Genomic DNA, 20,010 nt, shown 5'->3' with positions numbered 1-20,010 from the left:
GCCATTTGCTAGAGGTGGCCAAATGGGCCGGGCCAAACGGGCGGCCCGGGGCACGGCCGAACCTGTAGCAGGCACGGCCCGGCACGGCCTGCTACAGTAACGGGCCGTGCCGGCACGGCACGAGTAGCCGTGCCGTGCTTGGGCCGCTGGCCGAGCCCGCGGGCCGGCACGGCTACTGTAGCGGGCCGGCACGGCACGGCCCGCGGCACGGCACGGCACGGCACGCCGGCGGCCCGTCAGGCGCGGACAGTGCGGGCGGCGGTCGAATGGGAAGGCGCCACGTGGCACTAACGGCTATTTGACCGTTCAAATTTGAAAATAACCGTTGGGAGGCTAAAAAATTCATAAAAATTTCGAAAAAATTCCAAAAAATCTCAAATTTCGCCCTATAAATAGGGCATGAACCCCAGCCATTTCTCCTCATCCCACACTCCTCATCTTGTGCTCTCAAGTGTTTTAAGTGCTCTCTTTGTTCTCAAGTGTGCATTTTTTTTGATTTTGACAAAATTTGCTCAAATTTTGTCAAAAATCAAAATTAGTTTCGTAGTTCAACAGTTTGATCGCAGAGGTTTGAAGAGCTCGCGGTTGGAAAGATGTAAGTAATATTCAAATTTGTGTATTATTTGTATTGTGTTTGTGAATTCAATAAATATTCGAAAATTTGTTTATGTCGGTTTAAATTTTCAGAATGGATCCGAACTTTCCATACCAGTCGCCGTCGTTCACCTTGGGTGATTTCGACCCCAACTACATGTCGGGGTTTAACGATGCCTCCGGATCGGCTCCAACTCCACCATCTGTGGAGGAGGTACCGGTTCATACGGCTGTCGTTGAGGAGGTACCGGTTCAGGCGGAGACAGCTTCGGAAGGATTTTCCGGAACCGCGAGCGGAAGTGTTTCGACACACACCGGCTCGAAGAGATCGAGAACCTCCGGTGTGTGGCAAAGCTTCGACGAGATAAAGGAAACATGCCCCGACGGAAGGGAGGTATCGAAAGCCCGTTGTAGAATATGTAGGCAAATTTTATCTGCTCGTTCTTCTGGTGGTACAGGTCACCTCAAGCGCCATGCGGAGTCGTGTGCCAAGAAGCAAGGAATACAACTCCGGCAGCAGCAACTTATGGTAAACCCAGACGGTACGGTACGCAGTTGGGAGTACGATCCCATGGTTGCTCGGGAATCTCTTGTCCGGTTAATCGCCAGGCAAGATTTACCCCTGAACTTTGGGGAGTCCCCTGCTTTTGAACATTACATTCAGCAATCTCATAACCCTAGGTTTAAAGCTGTGAGTAGGCAAACATCAACTAGAGATTTAGAGAATGTTTATCACAAGGAAGCAACTGCACTTAAGGAACTGTTTAGTACATGTACTTTCTCTGTTAGTGTTACTTCAGATATATGGAGTAGTAGAGCTAGAGAGGATTATCTTAGCGTAGTTGTTCATTTTGTTGATGATGATTGGCAATTACAAAAGAGAGTTTTAGGGCTTAGGTTAATAGATGTCTCACATACAGGAGAAAACATAGCTGAAAGAATTAGGGAAGTAATTAATGAATTTAATCTTGCTGATAAAATATTTGCTGTCACCCTAGATAATGCATCTGCTAATTCTAGGGCTATTGAAATATTGCAACCTTTATTTTGTGTGTATGCTCAATCTTTTCTACTCCATCAGCGTTGTGCATGTCATATAATTAATTTGATTGTTAAGACTGGCATGAAGAGGGTAGGTGACCACATCGATGCTGTTCGTCAAGCAATCGCGTGGTTAACTGCTTCTAACCCGCGGATTGCTGCATGGAAGAGGTTTTGCAATGCGGCCGGTGTGAAAGCTCGTAAGTTTGCCACCGATGCAGAGCATCGGTGGAATGCAACGTATTTAATGTTAAAAGTTGTTTTACCTTATAGTAGTTTACTTTCTGATTTTGTTCAGTCACGTGGTGGCCCAAGAAACAGTGACGGGTCTTCAGTACTGAACGAGCATGTTTGGGCAATTGTCCAAAAATTTTACCAATTTCTAGAAACTTTTTATGATTGTACTCTAACTTTGTCACAAGTTTATTATCCAACTGCTAATATAATTTTGCACAACCTTCTTGAAATTGCTACTTTATTTAAAGAATACGAAAATGATGACGTTCTAACTGAACCTGTCTTTCACATGAAACAAAAATATTTGAAATATTGGAAAAATATACCTATGTTGTATGCTCTTGCTTTTGTTTTAGATCCTAGGTGTAAATTAAGGGGATTGTCTGCTATTTTATCACTTGTTGGAGATACTATAGGTGTAGATTATAGTTCTTTTTATACTGAGGTTAGACGTAAATTATATGAGGTTTTTGGAAGATATGAAGTAAAGTTTCAGGAAGTTCGCCAGCAGAGACCCCCTCCTATCCCCACTACAGGTAAGAAGAAGATACAGTGGGGTAGGATTTGGGGTGGATCGTCTTCAAGTTCAATCCAAGGTGGTGGCAGTTCGTCGGCTACAAGTGGAGACGCCTCTTCGCATGTTGTGGCCGAAGAGTTGTCCGGTTATTTGGACAGCGACGCCATCCACCACGAAGCACAAGATTTCAACGTCCTCGGGTGGTGGAATGACCACAAGATAACATATCCTGTGCTTTCAAAACTAGCACGGGATGTGTTGACGGTGCCCGTGTCGACGGTGCCCGTGTCGACGGTGTCCTCCGAATCGGCCTTCAGTCTATGCGGCCGAATCATCGAAGACCGGAGGACGACTCTGCGCAGCGACCACGTCGAAATGCTACTAAGCGTTAAAGACTGGGAGCTTGCTCGACAACATGCCCAATACACTGCGGACAACCAAGAATTGGCCGCCCAGTTCGAGCAACTCTACCTGGATCCAGACCAACCCCAGTAGAATTTTGTTAGAAGTAGTTCTGACCTTTGAGCTGTACTCTTTTCTTTGTCATGGTTTTCTCATTTTCCCCTATGAGTTTTTACATGACAAAGTTTTTAACGAGGCAGCATGTATCATTGTATCCTGTAATGATATAAACATCAATAAAGGTCATTACTATTTTTAACAAATTCTTTTGCAATATTTTCGCAAGTGTGGATTTATCTTCAAATTATTTCAAAATAATGAATCACAATCTATATTTTTAAATTTTTCAACACAACAAAAAAATACCATTTTTTCTTTTTTTTAACATTAGCAAATCATTACTTTTTTAAAAAACTTTTATTTCCATTTTTTAAATACCATTTTTTCATTTTTTAACATTAGTAAATCATTACTTTTTTTTAAACATTTTATTTCCATTTTTAATTTTTTTTTCCTTATACATTTCCTTTGCTTTTTTTTTTAAAAAAAACACTGTGCACTGGAGGCCCGTGGGCCGCCGTGCCCCGAACGGCCCGTGGGCCGCGGGCGTGCCGTGCCGGCACGGGCACGGCCCGGCCATCCACGGGCCGTGCTTGGGCCGGCGGCTCGGCACGTGGGCCGGCACGGCACGGCCCGTTTCATCAGCCGTGCCTAACGGGCCGTGCCGAAACGGGCCGTGCCGGACCCGTGCCCGTGCCGGGCCGGGCCGTGCCGCCCGTTTGGACACCTATACCATTTGCCAACCCCTGAGAGACGCGTCCCTCTCCTCTCGGGCGACCTCGCCGTCGCCAGCTTAGCATCCATGGAGCTCGAACTCGAAGCAGCAGGCGGCGGCGGGAGGAGGAGCACCGCGCCACCGGTGTCCCTCTCCGGCGACTCCCCCGAGGCGGTGCTCGGCCGCGGCGCCGCCGCCTCCGACCGCACCGTCTCGCGCCGCCACGTGGCCCTCCGCCTCCTAGGTGGCGGCGGGGATGAGGAGGAGGAGCCCAGGGTCGCCTTCGAGGTCGTGGGGAGGAACCCCGTGGTCGTGCGCTCGGTGGGCGGCGGCGGCGGCGGGAGCAGGGTGTTCCGGTGCGGCGAGGCCGGGGAGCTCCGCGACGGGGACGGGCTCGCGCTGTCGCTGAGGTCGCCGTCGTCGGTCTGGGCGGTGCGGAGGACGAGGAGCAAGGGCGGGGATGGGGATGGGGATGTGGAGGCGGAGGTCCTGGACGCCGTGGCGAGGCGGGAGAGGCGCACGAGGGAGCGGAAGGAGAGGGAGAGGCGAGCCGCGGAGGAGGCCATGGAGGTCACCGCCGACGAGGAGGCGGCGGCGGAGGCGGAGGCGGAGGCGGAGGCGGCGTGCAGTGGGGATTCCGATGCCGAAGCGGAGGATTTGAATTTCGATCTATCAAGCATCGACCCGGTTCGAGGTGAGCTTTGACCTTTGTTCTGTTCATCTTCATCTTCAGAGAAAAAAGAAAAAAAAAACCCAAACAAGAGTTAAATTTTGTTTCTGACAATGCTGTAGAAATGAGTTGATTAGATACTAGTAGTCATCTTCAAGCTACATTGCAGTGACTAGTTTCCTTTCCATTGCATCATCTTCGAGGCTTTTCTAATGTGTAGTTTAACTCGTGTTTGTTGATGCGAAGTACAAAAGGGTAAATTCAAAAGGAAAAAGGATACAAAATGGTTGTTGGTTTTTGTGGGGATATCTAGGTATGTTCATGTAGATGTACAAAACCAAGAATGTCACATTGCTAAATTGCTAGTATATGTCAAGACCTGTTTGGTTTCATAGAAAATACCAAAGAGTGCTACTGATTTCGGTTATACTCTACTCCTTTTTTTATCTGAAGAATTAAGTTGTGATGATTCCTGCAAAATCGAAGGACATATAAATAATTTCGTTTGGCGTTTTTCGTAATATCGAAAATACTTCCACCCTGTTGAATGATACAGTAATTGTTTGGCTGCAGAATTCGGGTTCTTATCAATGGGCCACGAATTTGACAACTATCCTAAAGGAAGAATTCGTCCCCCAAAGGATTGGAATTGGTTTCTGGAGGAAGTAAGGAAGGGCTCCGATGATGAAGATGATGAGGAAGGCAAATTAAAGGGTAAAGGCGCTAACAAGAAGAATGAGGGGCAGCGTGAAGACGAAGATTGGATAGGTGAGAGTGAGGACGATAAAGATTCATTATCAAGAGGTTCTAGTGTGAAGAGATCAAAGTATGTTACAAGATCAAAAGAACCAAAGAAACCTCGCAAGGAAAAAACTGAGACTAAAGATAAAAATAAGAATAGTGGGGATGAAAAAGATGAGGGGGACGAAGATGATGAGGAAGATGAAACACTCAGTGGTTTTATAGTTAACGAAGAGGATGAGCCTATGGAAGAGCTGAGCGAGGAAGAGGAGGACGAGTTCGATGACGACGACGATGACGACTGATAACAATGCCAAGATAGCTTCTGTACCTTTCTCCTGAAGGTGTAACATTAGTGCTGACAAGTAGTGGCCATATGTCTCTCTCTTGTAACAAATACAGTTAAGCTTTTGTCAGACAACAGTTGTAACCATGTTGTTTAGTTGATGACTTAAACACATTTGTCCCTGTTCCCTTGGAAGCTTGAGTTTTGCGTCGTGCTTTATCAGTGAAGTGGATGGCAATAGGTGCTGGGACTTTTGTATCTGGACAGTGCAGCCTCATGCTGAGAGCACCACTTTTGCTCATCGATAGCAAACCTGTCGTAATCAAGAATCAAGATAAGAAACTGTTCCATGAAATAAGCTAGAACATTGAATAGTAGAATAACAAATCTGAGCGATACTGATGTTGGATCCTGTTCATGAGAGACAACTTCTTGGCTGTCGATCTTCAGTGAAATGGACTGTGTGCCTGCTGTGGCCCTTTGAAGATGAAACAGACAAGTCTTATGAAAAGGCTGCATGAGCGCCATTGTTCGTTATCACCAGGTGTTTCCTAGAGATGAATAATCAATCATCCATTGCATTCCTCTATAGAAGAAAAAAAACAAGCTTATCAGACAAAAAATGATTTATCTTTAAACAAGTACTCAATTCCAAGATATTCAATGTATTAAATTCCAAGAGATTCATTGTAGCACATCAATGAAGATGAATAATATGTAGTATGAATTACCACTGGTGAAGTGTTGATACATAACCTTATACATCAATCCATGAAGCAGATTAGCTACCACATCCATCCACTTCCTGCATTCCTTCCATTATACTCCTAATTAAGCCATCACTGGATCCTGCAAGAACAAACGCAGAATCCGAATTATATCAAACCAAGCCATTCCCAAACATAAATACTAACAATCACATACCAGCAAAGCAGCTACTAATACTAACACGCCACACAACAATATAGAGGAAGCTCATGGCTAGCTTACTACTACCTAATGCAAGCCATGCATCAAGAACTCGGCGAGGCCAAGCAATCGATCTGCTGCACCAGCTCCTGCACCTCCTCCTCTCCCATCTCCTCCCATGGCTCCGCCTCCGATGCCGTGTCGGCGGCGGCGGAGGCGGAGGCGACGAGCTGGTCCACCTCGATGTCGATCTCCGCCTGCTCCTCGCCGAGCAGCTCGTACCATATCATGTCCGTGGTCACCGCGCCGCCCGTGCTATGGCTGGTGTCGGCCGCCGCGGCCAGCGCCAGCGCCTCGAAGGTGAGGCCGTCGTCGTCCGCGGCGGCGGCGAGCATCCGCCGCTTCTTTCGTTCGACCGCCGCGGCGTGGCGGCGCGCGATGTTGTCGAGGACGTCGGGGCTCCTGAGCGCCCGCGCGAGGAACTCCGTGCACTGCTCCTGCCGCCGCTCGGTGCCCCGCACCCGGCGCTCCATGTCGAGCAGCTGCGCGCGGGCCTCCTGCTGCTGCCGCCGCAGCCGCGCCAGCTCCCTCGCCAGCGCCTCCTTGTCCCTCCTCAGCCTCTCCACCTCCCCCTCGCCGCCGCCGCCGCCGCAGTTCACAGCACGCGGCGTCGTCGAGCCCGTGCCGGCGCCGCGGCGGCGGCGGCGGATGTTGGCGAGGAGGTGGCGCTGCCCGCCGAGGAAGTCCTCGTTGGCGAACTCCCACCTGTCGGCGCTCACCTTCCGGAATCCCTGCAATCAAACTAACCAAGAATCAGCGAACGTAAAAAAAAAACCCAATCAAACGTTCGACGCGCCGCGCCATGGTGGACGCCATTGGCGGCGAGATCGAATGCTCGATCGATTCAACGTACGTAGGTGTTGAGCTGGCGGAGGAAGCTGGAGAAGTTGGCGTGCTTGAAGTGGAGCGGGAGGAGGCCGGCGGCGAAGGCGTGGGGATCCCACACCACGAAGCTGTTCCTCGCCGCGCCGCCCCACGACACCACCGCGTCCGTCGCCGGGTCCTCCACCATCTCGAACGTCTTCACCAGGAACGGCGCCACCGCCGCCCCCACCCCCATCGCCGCCGGCAACGGCACTGGCGCCGCCGCCGCCGCCGCCTCCTCCTCTCCATCCAGCACCACCACCTCCACCTCCTCCTGCTTCACCGTCGAGTAGTCCATCGGCGTGCTTTTGGCGGGAGAAGAAGGTGGGATTTTGTAATTTATAGGAGGGAAACGGAACATTCTGGAAGGTACTAGAGGAAGGCGAGGGGAGATGCATTTTGGGCGTTTGGAGGCGTGGGATTTTTTTTTCTTTGGAAGCTTCTAACGTGCGCTAGAAAAGGAGCGCGCGGCCGGATCTTTCCCGTGGTTTGATGGATGTGGCCGCGAGGCCCGCGAGCAAGCGAAGCAGCGAGCGACCAGAATCATCGGTCGGATTCCATTGTTGGGCCGGGCTGCCGGGCACCAGAGCAAGGCTGGTGAATTTGGCCCAGAATTAAGCTTGAGCTGTTAAGTTCGGAGGAATAAGATCACTTTGACTCCCTCAACTGACCACCGAATCTAAATCGTATCCCTCAACCGTAATACCAGAAATCTTGACTCCCCAAACTTACAAAACCGGTGCAATTTGACTCCCTGGGCGGTTTTGGGAGGCGGTTTTGCTGACGTGGCGCCTACGTGGCAATATTGACCGAGTCTTCGTTCCACATGGCACCTACGTGGCGCCTACGTGGCAATATTGACCGAGTCTTCGTTCCACGTGGCACCTACGTGGCGGTAGAAATAAAAAATATGCGTGGGACCCATTAGTCATTCACACAAAAAGAAATGTGGGCCCACTGACATGTGGGGCCCACATGTCAGACCTTCTTCCTCCTCCCTCTCTCCCTTCTCTCTCTTTCTCTCCCCTTCTTCCCCTTCGGCCGGTGGCGTGCGGGGACAGCGAGAGCGAGCGGCGGCGGCATCCGGCGGTGCGGGAGAGGAGGTGGACGAGGAGGCAGTAGGTGCGGAGGGAGTGGGGGGTCGACGACGATGGCGACGAGGAGGCGGCCCAGTAGAGGGACTCGCGGGGGAGGCGGCCATGCGCTGAGGCGTCGTGGCGGCGGCGACGACGATAGCGCACGGGGGAGGAACTCGCCGGCCGTCGGCGCGCGGGGGAGGTGCTCGCCGGCCGTCCGCGCGTGGGGAGGGGCTCGCTGGCCGTCGACGCGTGGGGGAGGGGCTCGCTGGCCGTCCGCGCGCGGGGGAGAAGCTCGCCGGCCGTCAGCCCGCGGGGGAGGGGCTCGCCGACCGTTCGCGAGCGGGGGAGAGGCTCGCCGGCTCACCGGCCGTCCGCGCACGGGGGAGGGGCGCGCCGCCGTCCCCGCGCGGGGGAGGGGCTCGCCGCCGTCCGCGCGCGGAGGAGGGGCTCGCCGGCCGTCCGCGCGCGGGGGTGGGGCTCGCCGGCATCCGCGCGCAGGGGTGGGGCTCGCCGGCCGTCCGCGCGCGGGGGAGGGGCTCGCCGTCCGTCTGTTCGCGGGGGAGGGGCTGGAGCTCGCCGGTGGTAGGGAGCGGCGGCGGTGGAGGTGGGAGCGGCGGCGAAGGGGAAGAAGGGAAGAGAAAGAGAGAGGAAGGAGTGAGGGAGGAGGAAGGAGGACTGACATGTGGGCCCCACATGTCAGTGGGCCCACATTTCTTTTTGTGTGAATGACTAATGGGTCCCACGCATATTTTTTAATTCTACCGCCACGTAGGTGCCACGTCATCGCCACGTGGAACGAAGACTCGGTCAATATTGCCACGTAGGCGCCACGTCAGCAAAACCGCCTCCTAAAACCACCCAGGGAGTCAAATTGCACCGGTTTTGTAAGTTTGGGGAGTCAAGATTTCTGGTACTGCGGTTGAGGGATACGATTTAGATTCGGTGGTCAGTTGAGGGAGTCAAGGTGATCTTATTCCAAGTTCGGATGTTAAGGCCCATTGGGCCTAATTTTCTGTTTGTAAGTTTGTCAAGGCCCAGCCGAGCCCTGAACTTAAAACCAAGCTTTTGGACAATTTTTCGATGTTACCAAACGGATTTTGCCTAATTTCATCCCGCGACTAGAAGGGCTTATTTGGAACGCATGATTTTGAAAACACAGGAAAGAAAAAAAGAAGTACTCCTAGGAATAGATTATCAGTACTTGTTGAATCCTACAAGAAATAAAATCATGGGAATTGCTCAAAAAAGATGTTTGCATAGCTCCGACGAAAATTAAGATTATATTATGATTTTGTTAGAGAGTGAAGGGAGAGAAAAATACACAAGTTGCATTGGAACTCTCAAAGGAATTTGAAAATATGAGCTTAAACATCATGCTAAAAATCCTCCAAAATATGGAGTATTTTTTTTCCTATCCTATGAAATTCCTTTGAAGCAATCCTACAAACCAAATATGATCTCTAATAGGAATTATTCTCTTGGATTCAATGCCTCTACTTTTCCTCCAAAAATCCTTGAATCCAAAGGCTTGGTTTGAGCAAATTTGAAGGGCTTAAAAAACTCGACCATACCCTTTACAAAATCGTGGGGGAATGTACAGTTGGATGCCACAGCTATCCGTCCTTGTTTAAAATTCTTGCAAAGTGTTTTTCCCCCCTTCCCAACTTGTTTATTGAAAAGAATTCCGGGGCATTGTTCTTCCCCACTTGGAGGAGAATGTGGGCGACAATGGCCGTCCAATCCATCATCTCCAAGTTCCCCATTTCTTTGACACAGCACTAAAATTCAATCTCTTGCATAAAAAAATTCCCAGCAACATCACAGCACTATGGATGGCCAACTGCAATCTGCAGTGGCAATCACTCATATAAAGAAGAACCAATTAATCGGCTGTGACTCGATCGGAGAGTGATCTTGCAAGAATCACATACGAGTGATCAAAAGCTCAGATCAGATCAATGGAGGCTCTAGTGGCGGCGGCGGCGGCGGCTGCGAGGGATCAGCCATGGCTGCTGCTGCCGTGGTCCTGGCTCGCCGGCGTCGTGGTGGTGGTCGTCTACTTCTACGCGCCGTGGTGGGGCGTCCGGCGGGTGCCGGGGCCGGCCGCCCTCCCCGTCGTCGGCCACCTGCCGCTGCTCGCCGCCCATGGCCCCGACGTGTTCGCCGTCCTCGCCAAGAAATACGGGCCCATCTTCAGGTAACACAAATTCAGAACAAAAATTGGACAAAAAAAAAAAGAATCTAATAATTGGCTTCCAAATTTCTGGGCTTATTTGCTTTGATTTGATCTGTTTGGGAAGGAGATGGTTTTTTTTTTTTTGTAATGGATTGGATTGTAGGTTTCATTTGGGGAGGCAGCCGCTGGTGATTGTGGCGGAGGCGGAGCTGTGCAAGGAGGTCGGGATCAGGCAGTTTAAGAGCATCGCAAACCGGAGCTTGCCGGCGCCTATCGCCGGCTCCCCTCTCCACCAGAAGGGCCTCTTCTTCACAAGGTCATAACAAAAAAAATTAAAAATTAATCTGTAGGTGAAACTTTTATATATTTATTCGTATAGACTTAAAATTCAACGCTAAAAAGAAATTACGTTGAAAATATCATAAAACCAATTTCAAAATCAAGCTCGAAAATTCAATTTTTGGTTTTTGCTTTGGCTTACTAGGCCAACCGATGGAGCTCAAATCCATTTCATAATCACTTTTTCCAATTCAAAGCGTTTCAAGAGATAAGTAGTGATCATCCACTGTTTGATCATGGTTTGGAATTGGTGCAAATCAATGTGTGGAGCTTCGAAGATCTCCATTCAAAGGCAAAAATGTCAACAAAACACTATAGTATGGCAGTACTACTAATTTTGCACGCGTGAGTGTTTTGTAGCATATGCTTTGTTTCAGACGCAGGGATTCCGTGTAATTTTTGTAGGAAACGTTTCAATTACATAGTGATTCTTGAAAATTTTGCGCGTTCCAAATGGGAAATGGGTGCGATTTTTTTTAAAAAAGAATTAAATTCTAACATTACTGCGTCATCATAGTGTAATGCGAGAACGCTTGCGTTGCAGGGACGCGAGGTGGTCGGCGATGAGGAACACGATCATCTCGCTGTACCAGCCGTCGCACCTCGCCGGCCTCATCCCCACCATGCACAGCTGCGTCGCGCGCGCCGCGGACGCCATAGCGGCGGCGGAGCAACGCGACGTCGACTTCTCCGACCTGTCACTCAAGCTCGCCACCGACGTCATCGGCCAGGCGGCGTTCGGCGTCGACTTCGGCCTGACGGCCGCCGCGGCGGCAGCACCGCGCTCCGACGACGCCGACGCCGACGGCGGCGAGGCGGCGGAGTTCATCAGGGAGCACGTCCACTCCACCACCTCCCTCAAGATGGACCTCTCGGGGTCGCTCTCCATCGTGCTCGGCCTCGTCGCGCCGGCGCTGCAGGGGCCCGCGCGGCGGCTGCTGAGCCGCGTCCCGGCGACGGCGGACTGGCGGACCGCGCGCGCCAACGAGCGGCTGCGGGCGCGCGTGGGGGCGGTCGTGGCGAGGCGGGAGCGCGCCGGCGGCGAGGCGAGGCGGGCGCGGCGGGACTTCCTGTCCGCCGTGCTCAACGCCCGCGACGGCGGCAGCGACAGGATGCGGGCGCTGCTCACGCCGGACTACGTCGGCGCGCTCACCTACGAGCACCTCCTCGCCGGCTCCGCCACCACGGCGTTCACGCTCTCCTCCGCCGTGTACCTCGTCGCCGGCCACCCGGGCGTCGAGGCCAAGCTGCTCGACGAGGTCGACCGCTTCGGCCCGCCCGACGCGGTCCCGACGGCAGACGACCTGGAGCACAAGTTCCCCTACCTCGACCAGGTAATTAATCACTAACGAACTGTAAATTCTTTTAATTACTTTCTTAATTACTACATTTGTTTTATATTATAAGTCGTATTAATCGCTAATTAACGGTAAATTATCTAAATTACTTTGTTGATTACTATCTTAGTCACATATTATAAGTGCGTTTCTATTTTTTTTTCAAACTTCTTTATATATAACTAATGTATAGAAAAATATAATAATATTTTCAACACAAAATAAAGAAACTATGAAAATATGTTCTATTTTTTATAACCTTGGTCAAACTTTCAAGAAATTTAAAATAATTTTAAAAAGGTTAAAGCGACTTATAATATGAAACAGAGGGAGTAGCTAATTTAACCTACTAGTTTCATGATGCAACTCTCAGTGTTCATCATAAACCCCCCACATTTGTTTTGTTTTTAAAGTTCAGTGATAAATTAGCGATATTAACTTACAAGTTTCACGATGAATTGTCAATTTCCAACATAAATACACATTTGTTCTCCTAATTTCTCTTCAAAAAGTGCAGGTGATAAAGGAGGCGATGAGGTTCTACACGGTGTCGCCGCTCATCGCGAGGGAGACGTCGGAGCAAGTAGAGGTCGGAGGCTACACACTCCCAAAGGTAGGCAATTAACCAACACGTTATAAATCTCCTCTGTAACCTCACCGTTAAACTTGAAAAACCCAAACCGCACTAGTACTATATAAACTGATCAGGGGACGTGGGTGTGGCTGGCGCCGGGGGTCCTGTCGCGCGACGAGGCGCAGTTCCGGGACGCCGGCGAGTTCCGGCCGGAGAGGTTCGACGCCGGCGGCGAGGAGGAGCGGCGGCGGCACGCGTACGCGCACGTGCCGTTCGGGCTGGGCCCGCGCGCGTGCCCGGGGCGGCGGTTCGCGCTGCAGGAGGTGAAGCTGGCCATGGCGCACCTCTACCGCCGCTTCGTGTTCCGCCGGTCGCCGCGGATGGAGTCGCCGCCGGAGCTCCAGTTCGGGATGGTGCTCAGCTTCAGGCGCGGCGTCAAGCTCACCGCCGTCGAGAGGCGCCACGCCGCCGCCGCCTAGACAAGCGCAGATCACCTGCAAAAAATACTTGTTGCAACATTTGGATCTTTTGTACAAGGAAAAGATAAACATTGTTACAGTTGTGACTGCGAAGTAGTAGTGCTATCAATGATATCGTATCAGCAGAACAGTATGTGAGAATGATATTATCTGTAAAAAATTATGCTACCTGATGATGCAGAGTACATGATGAGCCATCATGTAAGAGAGAACAAAACAGTGAAAACAGTACTCTATTTGTCACTGTTAGTTTTAGTAGGATCAGCAATCCATGTTACAAAGAGGGAAGCAAAAAAGAAATAAGAATTAGCATCATTGTATTGGGGAGGATCAGCAATCCATGTTACACAGGGGAAAAAAAAGAATTAGCATCATTGTATTGGTGAAAAAGAATACGGTTTTCACTTATTAGGGAAAATGAATCAATAATTAAGGAAACAAAACTGTGCAATACAATAGTCTATGCGAACACCAAGGTCTATCTATTTCTTAAGAATGTGCTATGTGTGTTAGTATTAGTTTATGACTAATGGTTCAATAAATTCAATTGCCTGGGAGGCTGAAAGCCTGAGAAAAGACCGAGGCCGTAAAAATCATTTCTCGGACTGCAGTGCTCCAATATATCACCTCTTCAAAATATTGATGAACTTCCAGAAAATGCACGGCCATACTACAGTATCATCCCCAGTTTCTTAAAGCACTACTAGCAAAACTGTTCCTCCCCCACACTGGAAATACCACCTCTTCAGTTCTTTCAGCATAAAACCCTGACCAAGCAGAAGATTGCAGTGGTAAGGTGAAGAACGAACAAAAACTAAAAGCAGTAGCTTAACTTAATATAACCTCACAAACAGGGAGCCAGTCAGAGAGCTACTAGAAAGTAATAAAACTTGAATACGTTCAATCTCCACTAATCAATTTCTCTCACCTGATGATTGGGAGGATGGAATGGTTCCCCAAATTTGAGCAGGTCACATTTGTAACCAATATCAAAAGTTGAAGCACGTCATTTGTGTCTACTTATAATTACAATTTTCTTAGTTTCTAACAGGTCCGTAATTGCAAACCATGGTACTCAACCCCACCTTTTTGATCACGGAGTCACTGTGGCTCGCAATACTTCCATAAATGTCACTTGAATAACAGATGGTAAAACTTTGCAGCCATCAGTTATGTGCGTTAACACCAGAAACAACTGCATGCAAATCAACCTGTCTCACTTCATAATCAGTCTTCTCGTGTAGATATTACCACCAAACCAGCAGCATTGCTAGTAGGGAAACTCTTATCACCCCTTATCACCTCAGAATGCCAAAATAACAGGTTCCTGAAGAAGAGAATATCTTTTGGCTACTGTGGTTAAGATAAGACATCAAAGATCAGATTCATCTGCGATCTCATATTATTCTGCAGTTATTGAAGATCAGACTATAAGAAAACAAAATGTCACTTTCAACTGTATGCTGTTTCTGACGCTGCATCAATAAATTTCTTCAGGAGTAATACATCTCACAACCTTGTTAGGTTTATGAGACTAATGTAGTAGCAACATAAGGAAAGATATCTTGTCATTTTTAGACACGAGAGAACTCATCATAAATCTTCTGGCACTTGTGGCTTGGGCAAAATGGTGCCATGATAAACCTGAAACAACAACAAATTACTTATGCCACAGATTGCTTGGTGAAAATAGATTTGTACTGTTTTCACAAACAGAACGGTAAAGACATTATAGCTAGATAACAGATAATAAAGTGGCAGATTTCCAATAGCTGTTATCTTTTAAGTTTTCTAGTAACACAGGAAATTAAAAATCAAATGTTGATAATGCATAATGCATTTACATTGTCCTGCTACAGTGCTACCCCACATACTGCAAACTTTATCTTCATTACTTCTTGAGACATTAATATATGAATTAGAACACAGTATTTAGTTGAGCAAAGATAATTTCAGTAAAGATCAGTAAGATAAAAATACGGAAAAAAGGAATGTCAGAATTTGCTTGCTTATCTGCCCTAAAAAAGATTTGCTTTGCTTACCCTTTTTTTTTTTTTACTGAGATGGGCTTAGGGTGTGTTCGGCACCCAAGTTTCCCAACCACTCCCTCTTTTTCCACGCGCACGCTTTTCAAACTACTAAACGGTGCATTTTGCAAAAAGTTTCTATACGGAAGTTGCTTAAAAAAATCAAATTAATCCATTTTTGAAAAGAAATTTAGCTAATACTTAATTAATCATGCACTAATGGATCACTCCGTTTTCCGTGTGGGAGGATTAGTTCCCATCCAGGGAATCCGAACACAGCCTTATAAGTACTACTGGCAATATAATTAGGATGACAAAAAATAAGACACCTACATGCTGTGAAAATGCCAATAAGAAACAATGGTTGCATCCAGTAAAAAAAAATCTGTGAATAGTATCCACCAACTAATGATTAATAAATTATAAAGAAAGTACACTGCATCATGAGAAAAGTCCTGCACCTTCATGCTGGCTTGACGGTTCACACATTATTGATCTGTTACTGGCATCAACACCAGTTGAAATAATATAGGTAATATCTACAGCCCATATCATATACAAATGGCGTTATTACATATGAAAGGAAAATGAGGTAAAAGTTTAATCAGAACAAACAACAAATTTCAAATATTTCTTGCAAACGGGGCATTTGCAAATTTGCCACTGGTTTTTTATATTTTGCAAGAATGCCATTGGAATGACAGTTCTGGTGGCAGTTTTGCAATAACAATTCAAAACAGTGGTAAAATTTGCAATTGCCCCATAGTTTGTTTGAGTAACCCAAAAGGAAAAGGAATAAGTTAGTGGCTGACAAATGGTCAGACAGCACATTTCTTCTAAATATAATAGAATAATAGAACAAACCATACCTTGAAAGATTTTTCCAGTTCAAGTTCCTCCTTTGTATCCTTAACTAGTAGCGAAGCAGACTCCTTAAAAACACACTTGTGTTTGCTATGGGTCTGTTTTGAGGCTAACAGGAAATTTTGGTGTGCTTCCTAAAATTTGGCACCTAATGCATTTTGTTGTGCAGACTGAGCCAGCTGAAAAATATCAGGAGAAGTGTACTGAATCAGTGGCATATGTTTCTATGCTGCATCAAAAAAATTTCAGCATAGTGGTACTGATGCCTATACAGTTCCAACTCCTGAGATGGTAACACTACATGAGCTCAGGTTTTACCATCAGTTGCGGTATCACTGTCTGTACAAGAGGGTAAAACTCTTTCCATTTCATCCTGAAGACTTATTGCCTCCTCCAAGTTCCCTAATTTCTGGTATTTGCTTATCAGACAGTTGTAAACTGCCCTATCAGGAGCAATACCATGTCCAATCATCTCTGAAAAAACTTCTCTAGCTTCTGGCATCATGTTTAGATTACAGAAACCCGATATAAAACAAGTGTAGCAAAAGAGATCAAGCTGCAAACCGCTATCAATCATCTTAGCCTTGAGGGCAAAGGCATCATGGAGGTTTCCCTGTTTTAGGTACCCATCGAGAAGAGCTGTGTACACAACTTTGTCCAGAGACATACCTTTGTGAACCATTTCATTAAACAACTGCACAGCCTCGTTCAAACAACCATTCTTGCATAAACCATCAACCAAAGCAGTGTAAGCCTGTACATTAGGATCTAGTCCTAAGTCCCTCATTTTGTTGAAATGGGAGATTGCCTCATCGATCGATCCTGCTTTACACAATCCATCAATCAATGCACAATAGGTTATTACATTAGGCTGGAACCCAGAATCTAGAATCTTCTGCAGCATGGCAATGGCTTCTGGCACCTTTCCAGATTTAAAACAAGCATCCATCATAGTTGTATATATGATATAATTGGGTTCCAGACCAGACTCGTCCATTTTAGTTAACAAACTCTTAGCCTCATCCAATTTGTGCACATTACAAAGCCCCTGAATGAGGGCACCATAGAGTGAAATATCAAGTTCCAATCCTTTATTCTTCATCTCACTTAGCAAACCAAGTGCTTTCTCACTGTTCTTATTCATGAAGTGCCCATGAATTAGTGTAGTGTAAAGCAATTCGTTGGCTCTGACACCAGCCTTCTCCATCATCCTCAAAACATCCTCTGCTTCCGCAACCTTCCTTTCTTTGCATAGGCCATCAACCAACACAGTGTATGTTACCACATTCAAGGGCACCCCTTGGCGCACCATTTCATCGAGCAACACAATAGCATCGTCAAGCCTCCCTGCCTTGCATGTCCCATCAATCAAACACGTATACGTGAACTCATTAAGCGCCATACCCCTCACCCTCATCTGCGCAAACAGCTTCATCGCCTCTCGCACCAAACCCTCCTTGCAGAACGCATCGACAAAGGTGCTAAAAGTCACTACATTTGCCATCACCCCCTCCCTCTTCATCGCAGCAAAGTAACCGTACGCCGTCTCCATCCTCCCGAATTTGCAAAAGCAATTGATCAACGCGTTGTATGTCACAACATCGGCTTTACACCCCGACCTCCTCATCTCTTCCACCAGCTGCTCCACCTCATCCAGCTCCCCGCATTTCCCATACCCATCAATCAAAGAATTGAATGTTACAACATCTGGCAAGCAGCCCATCTCCTTCATCCTCGAGAACAGCGACCTCGCCTCCGCGAGCTCCCCTTCCTTGCAGAGGAAATCGATCACGATGTTGAACGTGAACACGTTGGGCGCGGGCAGCTGCTCGAAGAGCCGCCGGACGAGGCGGCCGCTGCGGTCGCGGGCGAGGCGGAGGAGGATGTGGTTGCAGGTGCGGGTGTTGGGCGGCACCCGGAGCTCCCGGACGCGGGCGACGGCGCGGACGGCGTCGTCGAGGAGCCCCCTGTCGGCGAGGACGGAGAGGAGCGTGTCGACCACGGAGGCGAGCGCGCTGCGGCGGGGGCCCAGCGCGAGCGCGGCGCGGTGGAGGAGGTCGACGAGGGAGGCGGCGAGGTGGGGCCGGCGGAGGGCGACGAGGCGGGAGAGGACGCGGCGGGAGTGGGCGTAGAGGCGGTCGCGGGCGAGGAGGTGGGCGGCGAGGCAGGCGTGGGCGGTGGAGGGGAGCGGGTGGGAGAGGAGGCGGTCGGCGGGGACGGACTGGAGGGAGCGGAGGAGGCGGAGGCGGTGGGAGATTGGGGCGGCAGCGGCGGGCGGCGTAGGGAGGGTGGAGAACGCGGCGGCGGCGGGGCGGCGGCGAGGGTAGATGAGGAGGAGGAGGCGGCGGCGCGGGGGGAGGGGTAGTAGCATCGTTTGACCGCCTCCGGCGGCGGCGAGGCGGAGGGAATCAGGCCATGGATGGAAGGGGGGGAGTGTAGTGGTAGGGTTTTGAGGGGTTTTGTGGGTTCCCAAACTGTTTTACTACTTTATTGGAGTGTTAAAATTTGCAGACTTCCAGTATAGCCTGTAGGTGGTTTTGGATTTTTGGTGGAATTTCGTCAATTTTGGTGAAATTCAAATTTTACCTGAGATTTTTTTAGTAGAGTAAAAATTCCGTACAGGGGAAATGTTACAGGCTTACCGCTTGAGTTAAATGCCAAATCAAATTAAGGGAATGTTTGAAGGAGTTTCTAACTGCCGCGGCTTCTCCGAAAATTAAAAGCTCTCTAAATCAATCCAGTTGTTCTTCACATTCTAGAAAATTAACTAGAACCTTTAAAACTTCTTTAGATTTTTACAAGTTGGATTCCCACTGAATATAAAGCTGGATGATGAAATTATTTACTCAGGGAGGAGGGATAGTAGCATCGTTTGACCACCTTCGGCAGTGACAAGGCGGAGAGAACCAAACCATGGAAGGGGAGTATAAGTAGGGTTTCAAGCGGTTTTGTTCCTAAACTATTTTACTTAATTAATTGGAGTATTTTGAATTGCCATTGTACTGTAGCCTGTGGGTGGTTTCTGGGGTCAAATTCAAAATTTGCGTGGGTTTTTTTAGAGTAAAAAATTCCAAGCTAGAGCTAATGCTAAATCAAATTAAGGTACTGCTTGGCACAGCTCCGAATATCGAAAGTATGTTAGATTTAAAGTTTGTATGTGAAATTATACTGGTTTAAAATTTAAAATTTTATCTAAATTGGGAACAAAATGATTTATTCAAATGTTATCAAAATAATCATAGATCTAAATCCATGGAGTTGTGGAGTTAGGAATATCCAGATAGATTTTGGATTCGAAACCGTGCCAAAGAGGATATCCAGATATCCAAAATCCACACTGGATATTTCTTCTTCTTTATTTTTTTTTCTAAAAAAGGGGCTATGCCGCATGATGTATTTGCAGAGAAATCCATGTAGTTTCTAATTATCGTTCTTTTTTTATTCTCCGGAGTTGGCTATTCCCAATTCGTAATGGATTGTGATGCCCTAAGATTTAATCAGAACCGGTTAAACGGGTGGCGTGAAAATTCAATTTTTGAACCATCCTATGGACAAACGATCTGAGACAGTAGATACATAGAGTTCTTTGAGCTATGCGAAATACAGCAATTGGTGTCCGTTAATTTGAAATCGTGGCGGTTAAATAATTTTAGTCTGTTGGATTACCATTCTCCGATCAATAGGATATAGTTAAACTTTTTCTTCGAACTTCCAACTTTTCCATCACATCAAAACTTTCCTACACACGCAAACTTTCAACTTTTCGAACACTCTGTTCCAATTTCAACCAAACTTTCAATTTTGGTATGAACTAAACACACCATTAATTAGAATTTTGGTATTAATCTAATATAAATTAGGTGTCATGATCGAAGCGACGTTTGCAGTATCGTCGCTATCTTTATAGAACGGCTCTAGTTTCATATAAATCAGATAAGCGGTTTAGGATAGTGCTGCTAACCAGGTTCAAACTGGCACAACGTTTCTTCTTTTTAAATCCACAACCAATAGATACCGACTTAGAGTTTTTACTCAACAT

General features: G+C 48.0%; 4 protein-coding genes across 13 annotated transcripts; 2 read left to right on the top strand and 2 right to left on the bottom strand.

The window, feature by feature from the left end:
- Positions 1 to 3,608: 3,608 nt before the first annotated feature.
- On the top strand, positions 3,609 to 5,490 carry LOC4341327 (uncharacterized). The gene is made up of 2 exons (XM_015786417.3): positions 3,609 to 4,260; positions 4,810 to 5,490. The coding sequence occupies exons 1-2, from the start codon at positions 3,654 to 3,656 to the stop codon at positions 5,280 to 5,282; spliced, it is 1,080 nt and encodes a 359-aa protein (XP_015641903.1). The 5' UTR covers positions 3,609 to 3,653; the 3' UTR covers positions 5,283 to 5,490.
- On the bottom strand, positions 3,627 to 9,215 carry LOC4341326 (putative heat stress transcription factor A-6a). 6 transcript variants are annotated; one of them, XR_010741755.1, is made up of 5 exons: positions 7,086 to 9,215; positions 6,257 to 6,963; positions 6,020 to 6,112; positions 5,663 to 5,849; positions 3,627 to 5,576 (listed from the first exon to the last, which is right to left on the bottom strand). XR_010741755.1 is itself a non-coding variant. In XM_026026047.2 (3 exons), the coding sequence occupies exons 1-2, from the start codon at positions 7,455 to 7,457 to the stop codon at positions 6,277 to 6,279; spliced, it is 1,059 nt and encodes a 352-aa protein (XP_025881832.1). In that variant the 5' UTR covers positions 7,458 to 9,215; the 3' UTR covers positions 5,965 to 6,112; positions 6,257 to 6,276. The 6 variants fall into 6 exon arrangements, 3 of the variants coding, with proteins under 3 accessions (XP_025881832.1, XP_025881833.1, NP_001408554.1); XR_003242820.2 differs by having other exon boundaries at positions 3,627 to 5,849; XR_003242821.2 differs by having other exon boundaries at positions 3,627 to 5,849; positions 6,260 to 6,963.
- A 718-nt stretch (positions 9,216 to 9,933) lies between these two features.
- On the top strand, positions 9,934 to 13,410 carry LOC4341325 (cytochrome P450 711A1). Its single transcript, NM_001421626.1, has 5 exons — positions 9,934 to 10,372; positions 10,515 to 10,667; positions 11,235 to 12,024; positions 12,545 to 12,640; positions 12,736 to 13,410. The coding sequence occupies exons 1-5, from the start codon at positions 10,134 to 10,136 to the stop codon at positions 13,078 to 13,080; spliced, it is 1,623 nt and encodes a 540-aa protein (NP_001408555.1). The 5' UTR covers positions 9,934 to 10,133; the 3' UTR covers positions 13,081 to 13,410.
- Positions 12,453 to 18,392, bottom strand: LOC4341324 (putative pentatricopeptide repeat-containing protein At2g02150). 5 transcript variants are annotated; one of them, XM_066311597.1, is made up of 5 exons: positions 15,977 to 18,392; positions 15,569 to 15,646; positions 14,009 to 14,724; positions 13,708 to 13,847; positions 12,453 to 13,095 (listed from the first exon to the last, which is right to left on the bottom strand). In XM_066311597.1, the coding sequence occupies exon 1, from the start codon at positions 18,340 to 18,342 to the stop codon at positions 16,279 to 16,281; it is 2,064 nt and encodes a 687-aa protein (XP_066167694.1). In that variant the 5' UTR covers positions 18,343 to 18,392; the 3' UTR covers positions 12,453 to 13,095; positions 13,708 to 13,847; positions 14,009 to 14,724; positions 15,569 to 15,646; positions 15,977 to 16,278. The 5 variants fall into 5 exon arrangements, with proteins under 5 accessions (XP_066167694.1, XP_066167696.1, XP_025882215.2 ...); XM_066311599.1 differs by having other exon boundaries at positions 14,166 to 14,724; XM_026026430.2 differs by having other exon boundaries at positions 12,453 to 13,847.
- Positions 18,393 to 20,010: the final 1,618 nt, after the last annotated feature.

Source organism: Oryza sativa, chromosome 6, assembly GCF_034140825.1.
Source record: "Oryza sativa Japonica Group chromosome 6, ASM3414082v1".
NCBI classification, from domain to species: Eukaryota; Viridiplantae; Streptophyta; class Magnoliopsida; order Poales; family Poaceae; genus Oryza; species Oryza sativa.
Note: the sequence above shows the minus strand (reverse complement) of the source record. Positions and strands in the feature narration are given on the sequence as shown.

Excerpts from the sequence above, each read along its gene's own strand:
- LOC4341325 (NM_001421626.1), top strand. The coding sequence starts at position 10,134 with ATGGAGGCTCTAGTGGCGGCGGCGGCGGCGGCTGCGAGGGATCAGCCA. Across the intron at positions 12,025-12,544 it reads AGTTCCCCTACCTCGACCAG|GTGATAAAGGAGGCGATGAG; the intron begins GTAATTAATCAC and ends CAAAAAGTGCAG. Across the intron at positions 12,641-12,735 it reads GAGGCTACACACTCCCAAAG|GGGACGTGGGTGTGGCTGGC; the intron begins GTAGGCAATTAA and ends TAAACTGATCAG.
- LOC4341327 (XM_015786417.3), top strand. The coding sequence starts at position 3,654 with ATGGAGCTCGAACTCGAAGCAGCAGGCGGCGGCGGGAGGAGGAGCACC. Across the intron at positions 4,261-4,809 it reads AAGCATCGACCCGGTTCGAG|AATTCGGGTTCTTATCAATG; the intron begins GTGAGCTTTGAC and ends GTTTGGCTGCAG.
- LOC4341326 (XM_026026047.2), bottom strand. The coding sequence starts at position 7,457 with ATGTTCCGTTTCCCTCCTATAAATTACAAAATCCCACCTTCTTCTCCC. Across the intron at positions 6,964-7,085 it reads TCCGCCAGCTCAACACCTAC|GGATTCCGGAAGGTGAGCGC; the intron begins GTACGTTGAATC and ends GTTTGATTGCAG.
- LOC4341324 (XM_026026430.2), bottom strand. The coding sequence starts at position 18,342 with ATGCTACTACCCCTCCCCCCGCGCCGCCGCCTCCTCCTCCTCATCTAC.